This window comes from Pempheris klunzingeri, chromosome 13 (assembly GCF_042242105.1).
Source record: "Pempheris klunzingeri isolate RE-2024b chromosome 13, fPemKlu1.hap1, whole genome shotgun sequence".
Lineage (NCBI taxonomy): Eukaryota > Metazoa > Chordata > Actinopteri > Acropomatiformes > Pempheridae > Pempheris > Pempheris klunzingeri.
The window spans coordinates 21,059,983-21,079,019 of NC_092024.1; the positions used below are offsets into that span (position 1 = coordinate 21,059,983).

The following is a 19,037-nucleotide window of genomic DNA, read 5'->3' on the forward strand; positions in this document are numbered from 1 at the left end:
GAACGCAGCAGAACCAAACACGCTCGGCTCATTCTGCCCGAGCAAAACAAGTTTCACGTGACCTCAGACTGAGGATGTTTATTGATAATAGCACAAGGACAAAAATCATAGTGAATTGCTTGAAGGCTACATTGTTTTTGGCTTCATGCACGTGTGAAATTCCCACTTGGAGCTGAAGAGGACACATCTCCCTAAAGTCTGTCAGCACACAATGTCATCATATTTATAGCTGAATTCATACTTTGAGGCCCATAATGGGACGAGGACTTGACCAGATAATTCAACTTGTCAGGAATCCCATCATCCTCTCTGTCTGCCTGTCCCATTTCCAAAGTGTCAGTTAGCGATTCACTAGGAAAATGTGTCTGAGCAGTGTCCTGTTACTGTGCATTCACCAAAATCCACGAGAGAAGATCTGAGCTGACAGAAATTCTGATACCTTCACCACAGTCACCATCAGGCATTTTCCACCCTGAGTTTCCTCAGGGATCATTAAAGGCCTCATGTGTCGAGGTTTAGACACTACTCAGGGCTGAAGAAAAGCACAGACACTTCCTGTGTGCGCTCCTAAAGCTTTTCTTAAAAAAAACAAACAAATAATCTGGGTTTAATCCAGGTGTTTATCGAGGTATGCATTTGTTATTTGGCTTTGTTGTGAGTCCACACTGCTGAAACCAAACCTGCTGTGATCGCTTTAGTTTTCTGTATTGATCTACAAAGTCCACACGGAGCAAACCTCACACACGCCTGAGTGTGGCTGCAGCCGAATGTGCTCATTATTTGACAACCAAATTAAACAGACGACCAGATGTAGACGATTATCTAAACAATACAAATACATAGTTTATTCAAATCTCCAGGGGACAGATGAAAATAGGAGCGACAATGGTGGAATGTAACTAAGTACACTTATTGCTAAATCTGAGGAACTTTTACTTGAGTCTTTTCTTTTCAGGCCACTTCGACTCCACATCATTTATCTGACAGCTTTAGTTACTTTGCAACATTTTTGTACATAAAACTTAAAAAGAATTTGGAAAAAAATATGTTGGTTTGTTATAAATTAAACTTGAGCACAGCTGAAATGATTAGCCGATGAATCAATTGGTTGATTGACATAGAAACAGAAACAGACAGCTGTTGTTTAGAGGCTTATGGCACTAAATGGCTCTTATGTTGAGCTTCAGCTTGTGGGCGAGTAAGTATCGACTTAGTTTTCACTTCAGAATTTAGAAGATATTTTGCCTTTTCTTGGTATTTTGTGTTATTCAGGAATTCAGTGAATTCCCACATGTACATTTCTACCTTGTCTGTAAACAGCATCATCTATTCCCTGCTTGTTTCAAAAGTCTTTCGTCAGTCAGATCTGGACTCTGTTTGAGAATATTTAAGCCTCCTGATCAAACCGAGCTCCTGATGATGAAAGTCAGCCTGCCTGAGGAGGAGATGCAGAGCAGGAGACGATAAAGTAGATCCGAGCTGACGGGAAATCCATACTCTGCAGGTCTGCTCTCTGCAGGCAGGAGGGCGGCTGAGTTCAGCTCGGTCACAGTCTGACATTTTCGAGGCAGCGCAGTGAGGAACGCCTGCATGTATGACTCAGCGGAGGGCGTCTGTTAAAGAGCACTGGACTGTCATGATGAACCCCGAGTGGCACAACGTGAAAAGTTAACGTCACAACATACTGTATCATGCTGTGCTATAGCATTTCTCTTGTGTGTTCTTCTAGGCATGTTCAGCTTAAACAGGCTCCTGTAGCAGGGTTTTAATGCACTTGTGGGTGTAAAAGTGAGGAAAAATTATTTAAAAAGACTAAAATTGACTCACACTCTGGACCCATAGGCTGTCAAAATCCAGTAGGAGTCTCAGGACAAAAATAAAAATCCTAAAATCCACTGCAGTTCTTTTTTTTCCAGATTCATTACTCACTCATTTAAGGCATTATTTATAATATATATATTTGATAGTTTAAATCTTTTACTGAAATTCACAAAAATATTCCCAGATGGAGCAGAACGTTTTTCTGTCCTTGTCTAGCTAAAGATTTTTTAAATAAAATCTTTAGGTTTTTTTCTAATCAGCAGGAGTTTTTAACAGCTAAAATGTGCGCAGACAGATGAATTCATTTAATTATTAATACAAATGAACAAGTGGAGCCTTACTGATAGCTGACCAGGAGGGATATGAAAGCACAAAGGCCTCAAACAGCTGACATTTATTTTTATTATCAATTAATCTGTTGATTTTTAAGCACAACTGATTAATCTTTTAGTCCATAAATATGACATAAATGTGACATCTTGACTTGTTTTGTCTGACTAACAGTCCCAACCTGAAGATATTCTATTCATACTGAGATAATAAAGGAAAAACAGCAAAATCCCACATTTAGATTTTTCATTTGCATTTTTACTTGACCTAAACAGTCAAGCGATTAACCAAAGTGATGATAAATACATTTCTGTCAATGAACTAATCCTTTGGGGTATTAAACCAAAACCAGCCCGTTGCTGTCACACCCGTCTAAGATCACAAGACGTTATTTTAACTTTCACAGATTGAGGAGGCAACGAGCGGAGGAAACTAAGATGGCTAAAAAAGTTAAACTGTGTCCTTAAAACCTGTGAACGCCTCCTCAGAAACCCACAGTGCCTTCACACGCGTTATCTGCGAAAATGCGAAATTTGTCTGCGCTCCAACTGCAGAAGTAACCACTATAACAGTTTTCCTAGAGGCTCTTGGGATTTAGATTAAAAAAGTAAAAGGACACTTTGGTAAATTATCGATTAAATGATCATTAAGCGTTGTCATGTGTGACAGAGAATCAATCGGCTACCGAAGACTTCAACATGCTTTAAAATGCACAGAAAGCAGACAAACACAGAGGCAACAAACCACAGACACCAAGAGCCACAGAGTCGAACCGATAAAAACAGACCAGAGCATGGCGAGGTGACAGAGGTCAGGTGACAGGAAGTGGGCGTGGTGGCACTGTGGCGGACGCAGGCGTCACCTCTCGTGCTTTTCACTACAGTAGATTCACTCTCACATAAACACAGAGCGGTAACAAGAGACCAAGGATGGAGGTGTGGTGACCTGTGAGGAATCATGGGTAAATGGGGGGGGATGAGGCCCTGTTGCCATGCAGCAGCGAGGCCATTCAGAGCCACGGTTACCACGGTTACTACGGTCATCATCATAACATTACCACTGTACCGAGGTTAGAGAAACATGCAGCACCTTTTTGGGCTTCACTCCTCGCTGCGTGGTCGAAGGAGAGAAGGGAAGGAAGTGAGGAAGTAAGGAAGGAAGGGATGGAGGACGGCGGGGTGGAGGTTAAAGGTCAAGAGTTTGTCAGAGGCATGCCGGAAGTGACGGGGACTGTAGTGAGTCGGTGCTTCTTTGTCGGTGGACCAAATACCTCAATCATGTGTACAATTCACATTTTACCACACACACATGACGTCATTCTCATTCAGCTCATTTTCATACAAACTGCAAATAAAAATCCTTTCAATAAAAAATTTAAAATGTGTCAAATATGATAATAATAATAATAATATAGAAACTCAACATTTAGAGCTTATTGAAATTAAAAAAACATGTTTTTCCAATTAATTTTCACACAGTGAGACTTTAAAAAAAGATCACATCAAGCACTTGTCAGGGGAGAAGATAATAAAGGTGTTCATAAACAAAAAAAGCTCCTTATGGCAGATTTTATTTGATTTCAGCAGCCAACAATACTATTTGCATGGGTATGTTAGAAAGAGTTTTGTGTTTAACCATTTTTTCCTTTTCCTAAATCTAACAAAGTGGCATTGGTGCCTAAACAAAACTGTGACTGAAAGCTGATGATAATAAAAGAAAATTGAAACATGTAAATTAAGTAAATATTATCGTATAAATTATTTATAGTAATAAATTATCTAACTGACTGCTGGTCTCACTCCTGGATTAAAGTCCTGCACCAGTGGTTGTGTTATTATTATTTCACATATACACCTCCCCTTATTTGGCAAATAAAACATGTTCTAATTTTACTAAATCAAATGTCTGTTTTTATTAATCTAGATCTCAGGGTCTCTCTCTTTCTCTAGTTTTTTTTTCTACCCTCCAAATAACATGTTGATATTTAAACCTGAATCCAGTAAAATATGGGTGGATGTGGTAAACTTCAGGGGGGCAGAATTCACATTGTTTGACTGAGATTTGAGGCAGAGAAGCACTGAAAATAACAAATTAAAATCTATTAACCTCTAAGGCTAAAGAGAATTTCAGTCTGGCTGTTAAAACTACATATTTTAATAAATTCTATATTTTGCAGACCTGCAGGTTTACTTTTGGTCGTCTATCCTCCAAAAATGACCTTTGTTATTTGATAAGATTATTAGGATTATAATCACAATTTTCTTTTCTCTTAAACATGGTGCATGCTGGGGGTTATTAGGACATTTTACAGGATATTTCTGGTCTCTGAGGAAGATTATGTTTCTAACTCTTTGACTTCTGACCAGTGGAAACATGTGATGCTATTTAATGTAACAGCCCATGTAAACAGCTGAACATAAACTAATGCAAACTAATATGGATGGTTGCATCAGCTGAGTCTCTGAAATATAAAAGATACTGTAATGAAAACATTTACTTTGCTTTAATTTCATTGCCAGAATTTACTTTTTTTTAATTGATTTTGTTTTGATCCCATAAAAGATCATCTCGTGCTTTTACTGTCTTAATTATTGGGGATTATTTCTTTGAGTATTTAGTCAAAAAAAAACATTTGTAGCTGTAGCAATAAGGTCTCTGATTTAATTTAAAAGATTAAAACTGGTTTCAGGGGATCTCTTGAATAGGTTTAATTAAATAAATAACCTGTATCACATGTCCAGTGTGTTTATTTATAGGTAAACTTCGCCCTCTGCTGGTCAGATGGGAAAATTCAGCTCTGAATTTAAGAACTGATTTGATTCAACACAGTTACTCTTGATAAACTCACAACTTAAAGGATTATTAAAAATTATTTATAATTCTCCCTTTTCTTAAGTTCGGAGACTGTAATTTAATTATGGAGGAAGACGATGTAAAAAAAGTAATTTATGATCTCCAGATTCTTCTCAATCCTTTTCCACACATGTATGAAAGAAGAGTTAATCACAGTTTGTAGTATTAATGTATGTTTATGTATATTACTCCTTAGTGTGGTAATTTACTACTTGTAAATGAAGCTGTAAATTACTTACATCAGTGTCACAAGACAAAACTTTAAAAAATAAACTGCTCAAACTGATTTTTGTTTTTTTCTTTCAAATTACACGAGCAAAACAAATGCACTTAATAATTAAACAGCAAAAAATAAATGTCAAAACACTCATTGGAGGCTACCAGCCATAGTCTGACACAGTTACTACCAACAAAACCTGTGAAAAAAGAAGATTTTGATGTTGACACAGCAGAGCGGGTGTGGTCAGTGAACAGGAACACACACAGTTTACCTTAGATAATATGGAGTTTGTAGTGTGTGTGTGTGTGTGTGTGTGTGTGTGTGTGTCCAGGTGTGTGCTGCCATATCGACTCCTGATTTGCTGCAGAGGAACTTTGTGTCACAGTGCAGCGTTATCGGACTCACCATTTTAGCAGACTTGGGCGTCTCCAGGATCTCTGAGGAGATAAAGAAAAGACAAATAAAGAAAGTGAGGGATGAACTCTCATATTGCTCCCACTGTTTATCGTGTTTTACAAGGTATAAAGTCCCACAAAGATCCTGGTGCAAACAGATTAAAGTCAACACTGATACAGAGACACGGTCAGCAGTGGAAAACTACACAAAAGACCACAAGCAGCTCTTAAATCAATTTTTTCTTCAATCCATTTTCTCACCTCAGATGATAATGAGTGGAATTAACTATCACGTGTATGTTTGTGACTTCAGTGCACACGGCCTCTGTCAGACAAGCACCCCTTCAATCTGAAGTCTCATGTCTGCACAAGTGCCCTGGTGACTTTTACGAAAAGCTCTTGACGACAATCTTAGTAACATTTTCAGTATCACGTTCAGCACAAGCCTGTCTTGAATGCTGTCTGATTAACATTAAAAACGTAGCAGCATGCAGCCAGACAGAGAAAATTAAAATTTCTAAGTACAATGAACATGTGCAAAGAAAATACAATCTGTTTAATAAACTAGGAAACACTGTGAAAGAGACACTTTCATCAGGGTAGTGATGGTTGACGCTGCAGACACCAAAGACACCAAGCGCTTCCATACCGTTTACTTATTGGCGGGAAATTCATTAACATAATAATAATGTTTTTGGAGTTGACATTCTTCCATAAGTGATACTGTATGTAGGGATAACATCTCAGTTGAAGGGTGGAATATCGATATTAAAGAACAACTGGCACAAAAACTTCAGGAAGTGGCTAGAATCAGAGCCACCCACCACTGATGAATAAATAGAGATAATTCAATGACCATGAAGACCATGATTTTTTCCAGATTAGGAGCAAGTGGACATTGAACCTATAAAGGTCAAACTTTAGCTGATTTATATTATTTTATCACATCTAACAGTTTGCTCTTTATTTACTTTTTCTTTCATTTTTTCACAAAACAATAATAAAAGCAAGAAGTCATACTGAGATGAAAGCAAGTGAATAAAAATGTGTTTTTAGGCTGGATTTAAAGGGGCCAACCAAACATGCAAACACAACTCGGTCCAGAGTTTGGAGGCTACAACTGCAAAAGCACGATCTCCCCTGTGCTTCGACCTTCATCCTGGGAGTAAACAAACATTAAATTCGATCCTGGTAATCTGAATTAACGTCTCATTGTCAGGAAACACATCTGAATCATCTCCTCAGCCACTTCCTGAGAAAAGTCGGTCATCAACACTGCCAGGCAAGGTGCCCGGTGTGTCGCCACTTTAACCCCCTCTCTGTGCACCAGGAAGTGGACGGTACCAAACTGAATGCAAAGCACCAACCACCGCCTCCTATCTGACGTAGTAGCAGTGAGGCGTAACCATGGAAACAGAGTCCAGCTCCATCCCCGAGGATAAAACACACTGGTGACCAGATTAATGGCCCGTGTGGTGAGATTGATTGCTGTGACTTTAATTTTATCCTTTAGCCCTTGTTGAAAGTGAATTATGATGTTGTCAGCAGGAGGTTGTACCCAAAACGGCTTGAACACCTTTGCTTGATTTCCACAATAAATTTGTCATCTCCCAGCATGTCGACAACAAATCGTCACAAAGAGGTGATTTGTTCTCTTGTGTGCTCTCACACTGCAGAACACCACATGTTTAATGTTCTGAGCATGCATGTCCCCTGGAAAACTTCCTTTTCAAAAAGATCAGGATTGTTTGAGCACATTCCCTTTTTTTTTTTTTTTTTTTTTAGTGGTAAAACACCCAAAGAATCCTGAAAACTACAGGTGAATGAGCACCAAGGACAAAACTGTAATCATCTGAATGTTTGTGTCCTTACCTCGTTTGGGAACCTTGCCGGTGCCGGGCTCAGGTGTCTCCGGAGACGTCGTGTCTGCTCCATCATCAACCAGCTGGATCTGAGACAGGGACAGACAGAAAGACAGACAGCAACAGACACTTAGTCATGTCGTCCAAAACGTTACAGGCGGTTACTGCCAAACATCTTACTCATCAGCAGGGCTGGCACAGATGTTCAACAAAATTGGCTTTTTCATTCATGTTCACTCAAATATAGCTCGCCCCAAGTGAGTCGTAATTTTTCCATCTCCATAGCAACCCTTACAGTTGCAGTGCAGGTACAGTCGGGGTCCTTTAAGCCAAGGGTGAGAAACAATGAAGAGGATTAGTAACAAGCTCCTAATCAAGCTGGCACAGCTGGGTCACAGGTGACATTAACACTATTTACTCTGTGGGCTCAATCGACTAAGTGGACGTCATATAAAAACCCTTCATCATTTTATCCTTTTACACATTTGTGTGAAATTTTGTCATAATTAGTGTATGAATTCTTAAGTTATGTCCAAAATGTGTTTTGTGAGGTTACACTGACTTTGACCTTTGACCAGCAAAATCCAATTATTTCATCCTTGAGTCCAAGTGGACATGTGTGTCAAATTTGGGGAAATTCCCTCAAGGTATCATGTTCACGAGAATGAGGAGGACATAACATACGGATGTCACCAGCGAGGAGGCACAATAACAATAAAACTAAACAAATAATAACATATTCTGATGCCCTGATCTGCATCGTGGCTCGACTAACCTACTGAGAGGTTTGACAACTTTTTGGTACGAGAACTGTTGTAATTATGAAAACTACAATTTATTAGTTGCTGGAAATATTCTCACACTCCAGCAGCTGCCTCAGGGTATTTCTGCACAATTTAACATCACCATTCATTCGTTCATTGTTTCATTGTCTGTACCGCTTATCCTTAAGGGCTGCGGAGGGCTGGAGCCAATCCCAGCTGACATGGAGCAGGAGGCGGTTTACACCTTGGACTGGTCAGCAGTCAATCACAGGGCCAACACACAGAGACAGACAAACATTCATGCTCACCTACAGGCAATTTAGAGTCACCAGTTAACCTAACCTGTATGTCTTTGGACTGTGCACCTAACCCATCACCAGCAATGGTGAAGTAACAACATTTTCAGAATGTTTCTGGTCCCCTTATACCACTACCGTCACTGCTGCATTTGTTCTGTTTTTGTCTGCTGATTTCCAACAACAGGATTACCAGCTCTACACCACAAAGTCCATCTTTCTCACATTTTTTTTGAATGAAACAGAGCAGGTGACCTTAGACAGCAATTTATGGGCGTCTAGACTGCTAGCTGGCGAACATGAGTGTAAACAATGCAGGGTTTAAAATCAACAAAATGTTTTATGGAGGAAGGAAACGCATTGAACGTGTCTGTTCGACCTCAAGGACACACAAAGTGCATTTTAGTGAGTGACATTGAATGTAAACATAATTCTAGTAAGAAAGTAATAGGAGTTTGTTAATATTTCACCTATTTGCCTTTTTTGTCCCCTTTGGGATGTATTTTGACTGTCCCCTCCAGGCCACCATAGCTAATCTATTGTCACTGGAGCGTGACGATATGCTTTGCAGTAGTTTTCTTGCAGCAAAGAATAGAGCTGTTTTTGATCAGAAAACAACTAAGCCAGCAGCCTGAAACGTTAGAAAAATGCTGGCACAGAGGAAAATATCAACCCCCACATGAGCCCACTGCGTCAAATAAGTAGAAAAACAATCTAAAACATCTTACAAAATAAGAGACTGAGCAATAGATGGATGAGGGAGCACTGGGAGGGCTTTAGATCATCAAGCATTTAGGAGAGAATATCTGTATTTACTCAATAGTTCTGCAGTTAGTAAGATTAGTAGATTTCATTTAGATTTTTATCGCAGTAACATACAATAGATAAATTACAGCTTTTTTACAGGGAAGGCAAGTTGGTAAAAATGGGTTTGAGAAGTTTGGAGACGTTTTTTGAAAGTTTCTTTACAGCTGACCTAACAGAGGGACGAGGCCCTTACAGTAAAAGCACAGTCACCCTTGGATTTGTGGAGGGAGCGGGTATAATAAGAGACCTTGGCGGGATGATTCGAGAGGCCTAGAGGTGCAGCAGGGATGCAGAAGTTTAGACATGTATGAAGGGGCGAGACCATGTGGGGCCTTACCTGTGACTGCCTCACAAATATCCCATGATTCTCCTCGCAGGTGAAGTAGCGCTTGCCCTGCACCGTGCCGTCGTTCTTGCCCTTGGCCTCGTCCAGGATGACTCCCACCCATTTTCCGGAGGCAAAGAGCGTGTTGCCGATGTAGGCCACTGTGCCGCGCTGCCCCTTCCCGATCACCTCCACCAGAGAGCCCACTTTGACGGGCCGCCCGCCCCCGTCCGAGCTCATCCTGCTGCTGCCGCTGCTGGTGGTCTGGGTGGGACGAGGAAACAGAGAGAGAGAGATGTTGGAACAGGAATCCATGTTCACATCAACACTGTTGAAGGGCACTCCACTAAATATACATATCCATGTACTATTCATAGAGAGTACTTCTCATATCTCACCTGTCCCAAACACTGCAATAACAATCCATTTTAGTTGTATATTCCTCCAAGCGTGTGCGATGTGTTTGCAACTTAGTCTTAAATGCATTTACAGGTGTACATATGTTGGGCTTGAAATTTGGCCTTGATTTAGTGAACCTACCTTCAGTTAGTTGTGGCATCCAAAGGTTTGTCAGCCTTGCTAATATATGCTATTAATAAAGTTTACCCCATGAAATGTGTGTACCGTAAATGCTATAAAATATATTTAATATATCTATAAAATATTTATGGTGTTCAGTTTCACTTAAAGCAGCATCCATTTCCAACATAATCACCCAAGACCTGACAAGATTAAATAGACCAGTTCGTGCCATGATTATCACAACTTTACGGCCACTACTCTCTGACGTGATAAATAATGACGTGAGCCTAAAGCAAAAAGAAAATCTGGTGCATTTCAACTACATTTCTCTGCATGACTCATGGTGTTTTACAGGACCGTGTCAGCACATGGCTGCTCGCTGCTGAACGAAAAGTAGTTTAGGTGTCATTCTGACCCATTGAGCTGTTCAGGATCACACAAAAAGTAAAAGCAAGGCCCTGTCCTGCACTCTCTAAATGTCAATGCATGCTCAAACAGCACCGCTCTCTCGCTTTCTAGCCGAGGAGCCAAATTTTTGTGATAAATCCATGGCAACAATCACTGGAGATTTCATAAAGCAGTTCTGATGTGTGGAGAACAACTCGCACAGTAAGACGTTTCAAGATGGGCACATTTACTGGAGCTGGAATATTTTGTTATCAAATAATCCTGCATAACCCAATTTGCAGTGTGATGTCCTAGAACTGATGGTGACTCAGCAGAAGAGCAGAGAGAGAGGAGCAGATATTATTACCCTGAGAGAGAACATGCTCCGACTCTCCTTGAGCTTACTGTAAATGTGCTCTGTCCATGTGCTGCTGTTTAACTTACAACAGTGAAGGAACCTCTGCAGGAAACACTGAACCACAAAGGAAGCATAAAGGCATCTTAACACAGTAAGTGCTGCAGGTTTCTGTGGTCATGTTCTTGTTTTATGATCCAAGCAGATTTATTTCTGACTGGAGATGCAACAACTAATCGATTAGTTGTCAAATATTAAATTAAACCTCAATGATTTTGATAATCAATATGTCAGCTTGAGTATTCCTTTAAGGAAAATTCTCTGATTCCAGCTTCTTAAATGTGAATATTTTCTGGTTTCTTTACTCCTCCACGACAGTAAACTGAATATCTTTGGGCTGTGGGAAACACTGATCGCCATTTTTCACAATTTTCTGACATTTTATAGACTAAACAATAAATCAATTAACAGATCAACAGATTAATCAACAACGAAAATTATTAGTTGGGGCCCTAAAAAAATTTGCTAATATCTGAGCTGATATTCTTTTTTTTTTCCACATAAACACAACAAAAACAAACACAATCTTGATAGGAGCCCTTTTTTTAAAGAATTGTGAACATTTCACAGTTGAAAAATAAACTTGTCAGTCCCCGCCACATTCACTAATATATCAATAATAAGCAAAAATCTATCAATTTATCAGCTCAGCAAAGGTTTCAATCTAGATCTAATCCCAATAAAACAATATGGATTCATTATCGTCCAGTACTTCCTGCTTGGTCACATGCTCTCACAGCACTGTTTACACTTCAGGGGGAAGCCAGTGAGGGATCATAGACAGCAGTCCACATTGTAAAGGGGAAGAGGTAAAGAAACCAACTTTAAAATGTAATATATAGTTAAACTACATACCAACAGGCCTTAACAGTCAGCCGTCCATATTGCACAAGACGGGGGCATTAAATCTAAGCAAAGCATAGGTTGGAATGTGGCGCTATAAAGAGTGTTTTGTTGGACATAAGCTCAGATATGGTGTCACTTCTTAAGAGGCATTTTGAGCGATTTACATTTCTCAACCATCACCAGAGAACAATGACTGTAAGTATAGGAAAATACTCTTAGCCAGTATATACGGAGGTGTAACTTCTCTGACCTCTTAATACTGCACGAGCCTGTACGCGCTTTAGGAGCCTCAGCCAGACGTCTTTTGTCTGTTCCTGAGGCTGAAAACTAAAAGGGGACAGAGCGTCTGCAGTCGGGGCCCCGAGGATCTGGAGCGATCAGCCCGAGGAAATCAGGCCGGCTGAGTCACTGATGTCCTCCAAGTCCCTTCTTGAAATGTACTTTTATCTGAAAAGCTTTTCTGATTTTACATGAGTTTTCATTCTCTTTTGAAATGTCTTTTATTTCCTTTAGAGAACATGTTTTCCTTCTCTAAACTTTTCTTACATTGAATTGGTTTTTGTTATTATCTCTTTTATAACCTGATGATCTTATGACTTTTTGTTTTATTTTGTTGCCTTTGTGAAGAACTTTTTAACATGTATTTTGAAAAGCGTTCTATAAATATAGATGATTATTATTACTGTTGTTGTTGTTGTCGTTATTATCATGGGGGGGAATAATTGTCACCTACTTCTATTCTCAGCATAGCAATTATGGAGACTAATTGGTTCATTGCTGAGGCATAACTTAGAGCTACGATATCAGTTTCTTTCTCTGATAAAACATTTTGTTGGCAACAACATGAAACATCATGAAGAAGAGAGGAAATGATCAACTTTTCCTCTGGTAGCCATTTAATAATTCATCTCCAACAGTCATCATTTAACAGACAATGTTTTTTTTATTAAAATCACCGGTGAGATGTTCGAGCTATTTAGCAGCAGTTATGCAAGTAGCCTCCCTTATAATTCATGACCAACATGGGAGGAGACATCATAACTGGTTATGTGCAGTAAAAGTGTCCTTGAGTCGTTGTGTCTTCATAAAGCATTTCTACATCACAGTCAGATCTTTTATTCAAACTTTAACATCCATTTAAGGATAATTTAAAGACTTCAGATCTCTTCGGATTCATAACAGAAGCAGGAATCGTTGGCTCACACTGCTTCAGGGAGACTACACAGCTCAAATGCACCTGTCAACAATCTGCCATCAAACATCCAAAGGGGGTTTATAAATCATGCATTCTTTATAGTCATAAAATAATCACAGAAACCAGTTTTAAAGGGCCTGCCTGGCTCCAGCTAAGTAATGAACGAAGTCTGTAATGAAGCATTCAGTGTTGCCCCGACCTGTCTGCCATGTGCTGGAAACAGAGAGGACCCGAGGAGGGAATGTTGAATTATTTAGTGCCACTCTACTCTTACAACACACGCAAGCTCACACGGACTATGATGCTAAAAAGAAGATGAAAACAGTGATGCCACCTCACTTGGTGCACCGTAACGCTCACGGTGCTCTGATGAAAGGCTGATGAAACTCATCAGCCTGAAGGCGGCACTGCTTTTATTTCTTTAAAAAAAAATTTTTTTTTAAAGTAAGCTACAGCACTGCTGTCACGCACCATGTTATGCAGGCAAGTATAGAATCTAAGAACTTCATAATTAAGGGGTTTTCTCTGATATTAAGGAAAAAAATCAGCAGCTGAAAGGTATTGTAAGAAGCTAAAATCAAAGAGCGAGCACTGATGTCATCCATCCTGGTGACAGGGAAGCTGACGGATGACAAACAGGAAGTCTTCTGGGGCTCATGGATTGTGCGTCCAGTGTCTCCCGCTACTAAAAAAGCATTGTAATCACCTGCTAGCCACGCATCACCTGCTACTTTACAGGTCCACGGAGTTGAGTCATGACAGAGGTCTGAACCTCAACATCACAGCAGCGACGTTGAACCCAGAGGGGCATCTGAGCCGAACAAAGGGGCGACAATTCAGACAGAGGAATGCAGCGCTGAAATGGATTATAAACCCTCCTATTCAAAGCAGATATCGACATGGAGCAGATGACAGAGTGAAACAAATTGAACAGACGCAACGGGAACAATGGCGCACTGATCGGACTAAGTTTAACACCACAGTCTGGCCTATTCATTCACCTAACTGGGACGTATAAACACCTTGTACACACTCACCCGGGTGTACGTGCTCCTCCTTGTCTGTGACATATTTCCTTGTCGCCGAGCTGCCCCTAAACCGCCTGTCTTGACTGAAGCAAAGTGTTATTGGGGAGAGCGTCGGCCAGACAGAAGGGGGGGTGTAGGAGAGGGGTGGTGGTGGTGGGGTTCGGTGATGCTGCTAGACCGTCTCCCTCTTCCTCTCTCTTTCTCTGTGTCTCTTTACAGAATCACACCATCCCTCTCCTGATCCACACAGCACAGCCTGAGCTCTCAAAACTCCCCGTCCCTCCTCTCTGCTGCTCCCACAGGAAAGCCGGCGGGAGCTTTTGGCTCTGGCAGAAAGTTTCTGAGGGGCGGAAGGTGCCGATCCACCCCTCCGATGAATGGACCAGAGGAAAACAACCGAGCAAAGAGGAGGGGAAAAGCAGCCAGGCTTGTTCTGCTGTGAGTGCATCAGCTGAGCAGCAGCACTGCTCTGCGCTAGTGTCCGTGTTGGCTTCTGCAGGAGGGAGGGTGGTTTAGGCCCAGACTGAGGTGCTGGGTCCTAAAGCCTGCAAGTACGCCTCTCAAAAGCTCCTCAAAATACTCTTGACATTATTCTCATGCATGTCTTCCTTGTCTGGCATGATACAGAGGATTGGAGCTGTTCTGGGGTTCCTCAGGACTGCTCTGTGGCTGACCAAAGAGCAGATTAAGTCCTGATATGGCAAATCATTGAAGTACAAAATCCTATAAAGATACACACTACAGTTAGGAATAATCAAGTCCACAAACACAACTCCTTTAAGGCCATAAACGAGGCAAAGGAATATCATAAAAGAGCCCAGATGTATCCTAAAACTCCTCTCTCCTTACACTGCAGTCTGTGTCGGATTACTGTCAAATTCACTTTCTTTCTTCTGCTGGGAGGAAAAAAAATACATCTAACCTAAAAATTAAAAAGGCAAAAAGACAGGCAAAAAGCACTTTTCAGCTGGAGGAGGGGAGGTGAACCAGTTCAGCTCAATCTGATGCCGTTTCATTGTGGTTGAACACAAAAGGCCCAGGTGATGCTCTGTAATGCAGCACACTGTAAGCAAAAGCCAGAGGATTGCATTAGGGCCCCGCCTGACGCTGTGGCCCGTCACAGTAGCGAGGATTAACTCTCCTTTATCAGCTTTCATCAGCTAACTGCATGGCTGGGGCTTTTTAACTCTCAGTCCTCTCTATTTCTGTGTTGTCATCTTTTTGCAATGGAAGCAAACGCTGCAGGGTGTCTTTGTAAAAGCTTTCAGCTTAGAGGCTGATGAGAGATGTGCTAAGAGCACGCATTTCAGCATCAGAACAAAAGAGACCCGGCCTTCAGGAGGGGGAGATATCACAGCATACCAAATAATGAATCACCCATAAAGATTCAGCAACCAAACATAGGCTAGGAAAACAAAACAAACCAGCTTCTAGCTCAACATAACCCCTTCACATACAGCTGGGATGAACTGACTGAGGCAGTAGATATGTTTTTGGCCTCAAATCTTTGAACAAAATCCCCAAATTGCACATAAAAAGTCTAGAAAACAGCTTAAATATACTAAATACAGCCTAGGATTTCAGACATGGGAGAGTTAAATACAGCTGGGGATGTTTAGGGACACAAAATAAACCTCTGCAGTCTCTTTGCACCCTTTTATGCAAATGACGAAGGCAGAAGCAAAAGAAGAGGGTGTTGAGGATTTGTGGGAGGCAGGGGAGAGGGGGAGCCCTTATCTCTCCCCAAAGAAATAATAAGGACAGAACGAGCGAACAAAGTCATAGAACTGCCTCCTTACAGAAGATGAGGACAATGACAACAGAGGGAGGCGTCACCAGGCCAGACGAACGCCGCCGTCTGCTGCTGCGAGCCTTTTCAGCCGTGCACAGGAAGGCTGCAGGAACAGAGGTGACACACAGGGATTTTACAAGGACCATTACGCACACACTGCACCTCAGCAGGTCCAGGAGGAACAAGTCGACATCAGGAAACAAGGTAAAGATGAGCCAGTCTACGTCCTGGAAGCTGGCTTTGATTAGGACTATTTAGGGGACATATGATTGAAGTCTGGCTCGTGTGCAGGAGGTTGTGTCGACATATACAGTTGAATCGTGAGCTAAAACGCAAACTGCTGTGTCAGAAGTCATCAAGGTAAAAATACTTAGGTGCGTCACAGAAAACAGTCTTTTATTTAGTGCTGAAATTGACTATTCACTTTATCACTTTTTGTCGTAATCTGAAAATATTTGTGATAAATGTTTTAAACTATTGATTAAAATTGGAATCAATTCCCTTTCTTGTAGTTTGACTCACTGGCTGACAATTGGTTAGTCTAGTTTAATTTATTATGAGAATACTTAAGAAACTGATTACCAGTGTTAACAGAGTTCATGTAATCCATATAAAAACACCAGAATTGATCATCTGAGCCTTTTATAATCAGTGTCTTACTGTATGTGTGGTGCTGGCCTCATCAAATGAAAGTCATTCCTTCATTTGTTTGTCTAAATTGCAACATATACTGTATTTTTTTAATTAGCAAAGACTGTGGGGCTACAACGAACGATAATTCACATTATTGTCTTGATATTAACTTGATAAATTACTTGGTTTTTTTCTGACCAGCAGTCCACTATTCAAAACTATTAAGTTCATGATCATTAAACTAAAAAAAATAAAGAGCTAATTAGCATTCAAGTAGCTGGAACCAGAGAATTTTTGGCATTTTTGCTGAAAAATTGTTGCAAATTGTCGATCAGCTACTATGTGAACTGTAACATACAGAGTAGAGTATAACCATTTAGGCCTAAATAAATTAAATAAAAAAATTTTAAAAAGATTTTTAATTGTAAGGCTTATTTGTCAATCAATAGAAAATAATCTATAATAGAGAAATTGTCTTTCAGAGACTAAACGCTGATTAGATGTTTCTGCTTTTCTTGATTTCATGTAACTGTAAATCAAATATTTTTGGTTACTGAAGCAATTTGAGGATATAACTGAGTTTTTAAAATCACTTTTTAACACTTTCTTTATCCGGCGATTATTCATTTGAAAAAGAACTACCATTAAATGATTTGCTAATGAAAATAGGTCTGCATACAATAGCTAATTATATGTTGGGCCCCTCCACTGCATGCATGCTAATGACATTCAGCCTGGTCACAGCACTGAACCACACTAACAGAAAAAAAGGGTCGTCCAGAGGAAACAGGGCCCGTTCATCCCAATACTTCACTCCAATTTCTATCAAATCAGCATTAAAAGTGTCCAATTTAACTGCATGATCTACAATAAAAGCCTTGCAAAATATAAATAAAATCATCTATGGCTACATGCAAAATAAATCTGTATTTGGTGCCATCTAGTGAGTACAAAGCCCAGAGACCACTGCTCCAAAGACACCTCACTGACCACAATAATGTTATTCCAACAATTCCATTAATTAATCCAATTCATTAATCCAAGACAATAGAAATACTGCTACTGTTTCGCCTGTAATGTCTGGTGGGAATAATAATAAATCACAGCATGGGTGTGGCTGCAGCCTGACATGACATTTTCTCCCGACAGATTAACCAAATTGGATGAGAAATTAGGGAAAAATTAATCTGGATTAGAGATGAATTAATTTAAACGAGAATAAAGACTAATCATCACATTAGGGTTGGCTCTCCGGATCCACACCGCATCCATTAATCACCAACTGAAGCTAATTAGATATTTGCAATAATTTGTCGTTTTAATGTGCAAAAATTGCATTTTTTAACGGTTGTGGTTGGTGCTAAAATCAGCACTTTTCACACTGGAGTTTGGTGCTGCTAGCTGTCAGTGGGACACTCCCTGACCAGCTGCTAGCATAAATAGCCGTTAGCATCGGTTAGCTTTCTCAATAAAAAAAACCTCTACCCGAGTTTATTTTGACATCAAACACACATAAATATGTCCAGACAGATGTGTGTATGTATTCTGGATTTATCTCCCGCTGCCCAGGTGACATTTCAGCGCCAAATCTTACCTGTCCGTGTCCAGAAATCAGGCTAACCGCTCAGCTTCGTCCCTGACAGGCTACATCCATCCATGGAGGTCTGACCGGACACATCCGGCCTGAGGTGTCCGAGCTGCTGCCTGACCCAGCCCGCCTCACAGACACCGAAGACCCCGCTGATATCTTCAATACTCTATCACACTATAAATTATATTACTGTATTCACAAATGAGTAGATAACAGCAGAGAAGGTTTAAACACATGTAGACAATGTCGTGTAAATAATATATATTTATTGTAATGATGAAAATAATTATCTCGTTTTCCTAATTAGACAGCTGATGACTTGTGGTAAGGTAAGCACTTGTGTAGGTAAATATTTTTTTTAAATATTTATAATGAAATAAAAATCATGAGCAAAATAAAGGAATCAAAGAGGAAGAAAGCAGAGAATAAAGAATGGCAGCAGGGGAAATCCCCAAGGAAAATGTCTAAATTAAGCAAATTAAAACATACAAAAGGAAAAGTAAAACAAAAATAAAAATAAATCATCTGTGGAAAAAGAAAATTTCTCTAGAGCACTCATGTATCCACATTTGTTTTATGTGAGTTTGTATGCAGTTGTTTTGCGTAGTTTTGTAACATATTTTAAGTATTTTTTTATATATTTATTTCATAGCCTTAGTGTCGTTTTGTGTTTCACCTTTACACCTGGCTGTGATACAACGTTATCCTCCGGGTTACTGAAGTTTAAGTTAAAAACTGACACCTGAAGCTCGATTTAAAATCACATATTTGATATGAAACCGAGATATTCTTTGTATCTGTACAGAAACAACCTCCCAGCTTGCTAGCATCAATCTGGAACACAGAAATTAACAGAGAAGCATCCTGTATGCAGAACCTCAGTATCGCCCAAATCGGTCAATATCTGATGCAGTTCCCGGCAGGATCCCATGCCCACAAGCTCCCTCTGGATCTC

At 40.2% G+C, this 19,037-nt stretch overlaps 1 protein-coding gene across 1 annotated transcript in view; it reads right to left on the minus strand.

The window, feature by feature from the left end:
* dctn1b (dynactin 1b) overlaps positions 1-9,931 on the minus strand; it is a 31,577-nt gene extending 21,646 nt beyond the window's left edge. The window contains exons 1-4 of the mRNA XM_070841802.1: positions 9,686-9,931; positions 7,492-7,570; positions 5,630-5,661; positions 3,217-3,261 (exon numbers count right to left, since the gene is read on the minus strand). Coding sequence (XP_070697903.1) covers positions 3,217-3,261; positions 5,630-5,661; positions 7,492-7,570; positions 9,686-9,913 — 384 coding nt within the window. The 5' untranslated portion in view covers positions 9,914-9,931. The remainder of the gene's footprint in view (positions 1-3,216; positions 3,262-5,629; positions 5,662-7,491; positions 7,571-9,685) is intronic.
* Between the last annotated feature and the right edge of the window lie 9,106 nt (positions 9,932-19,037).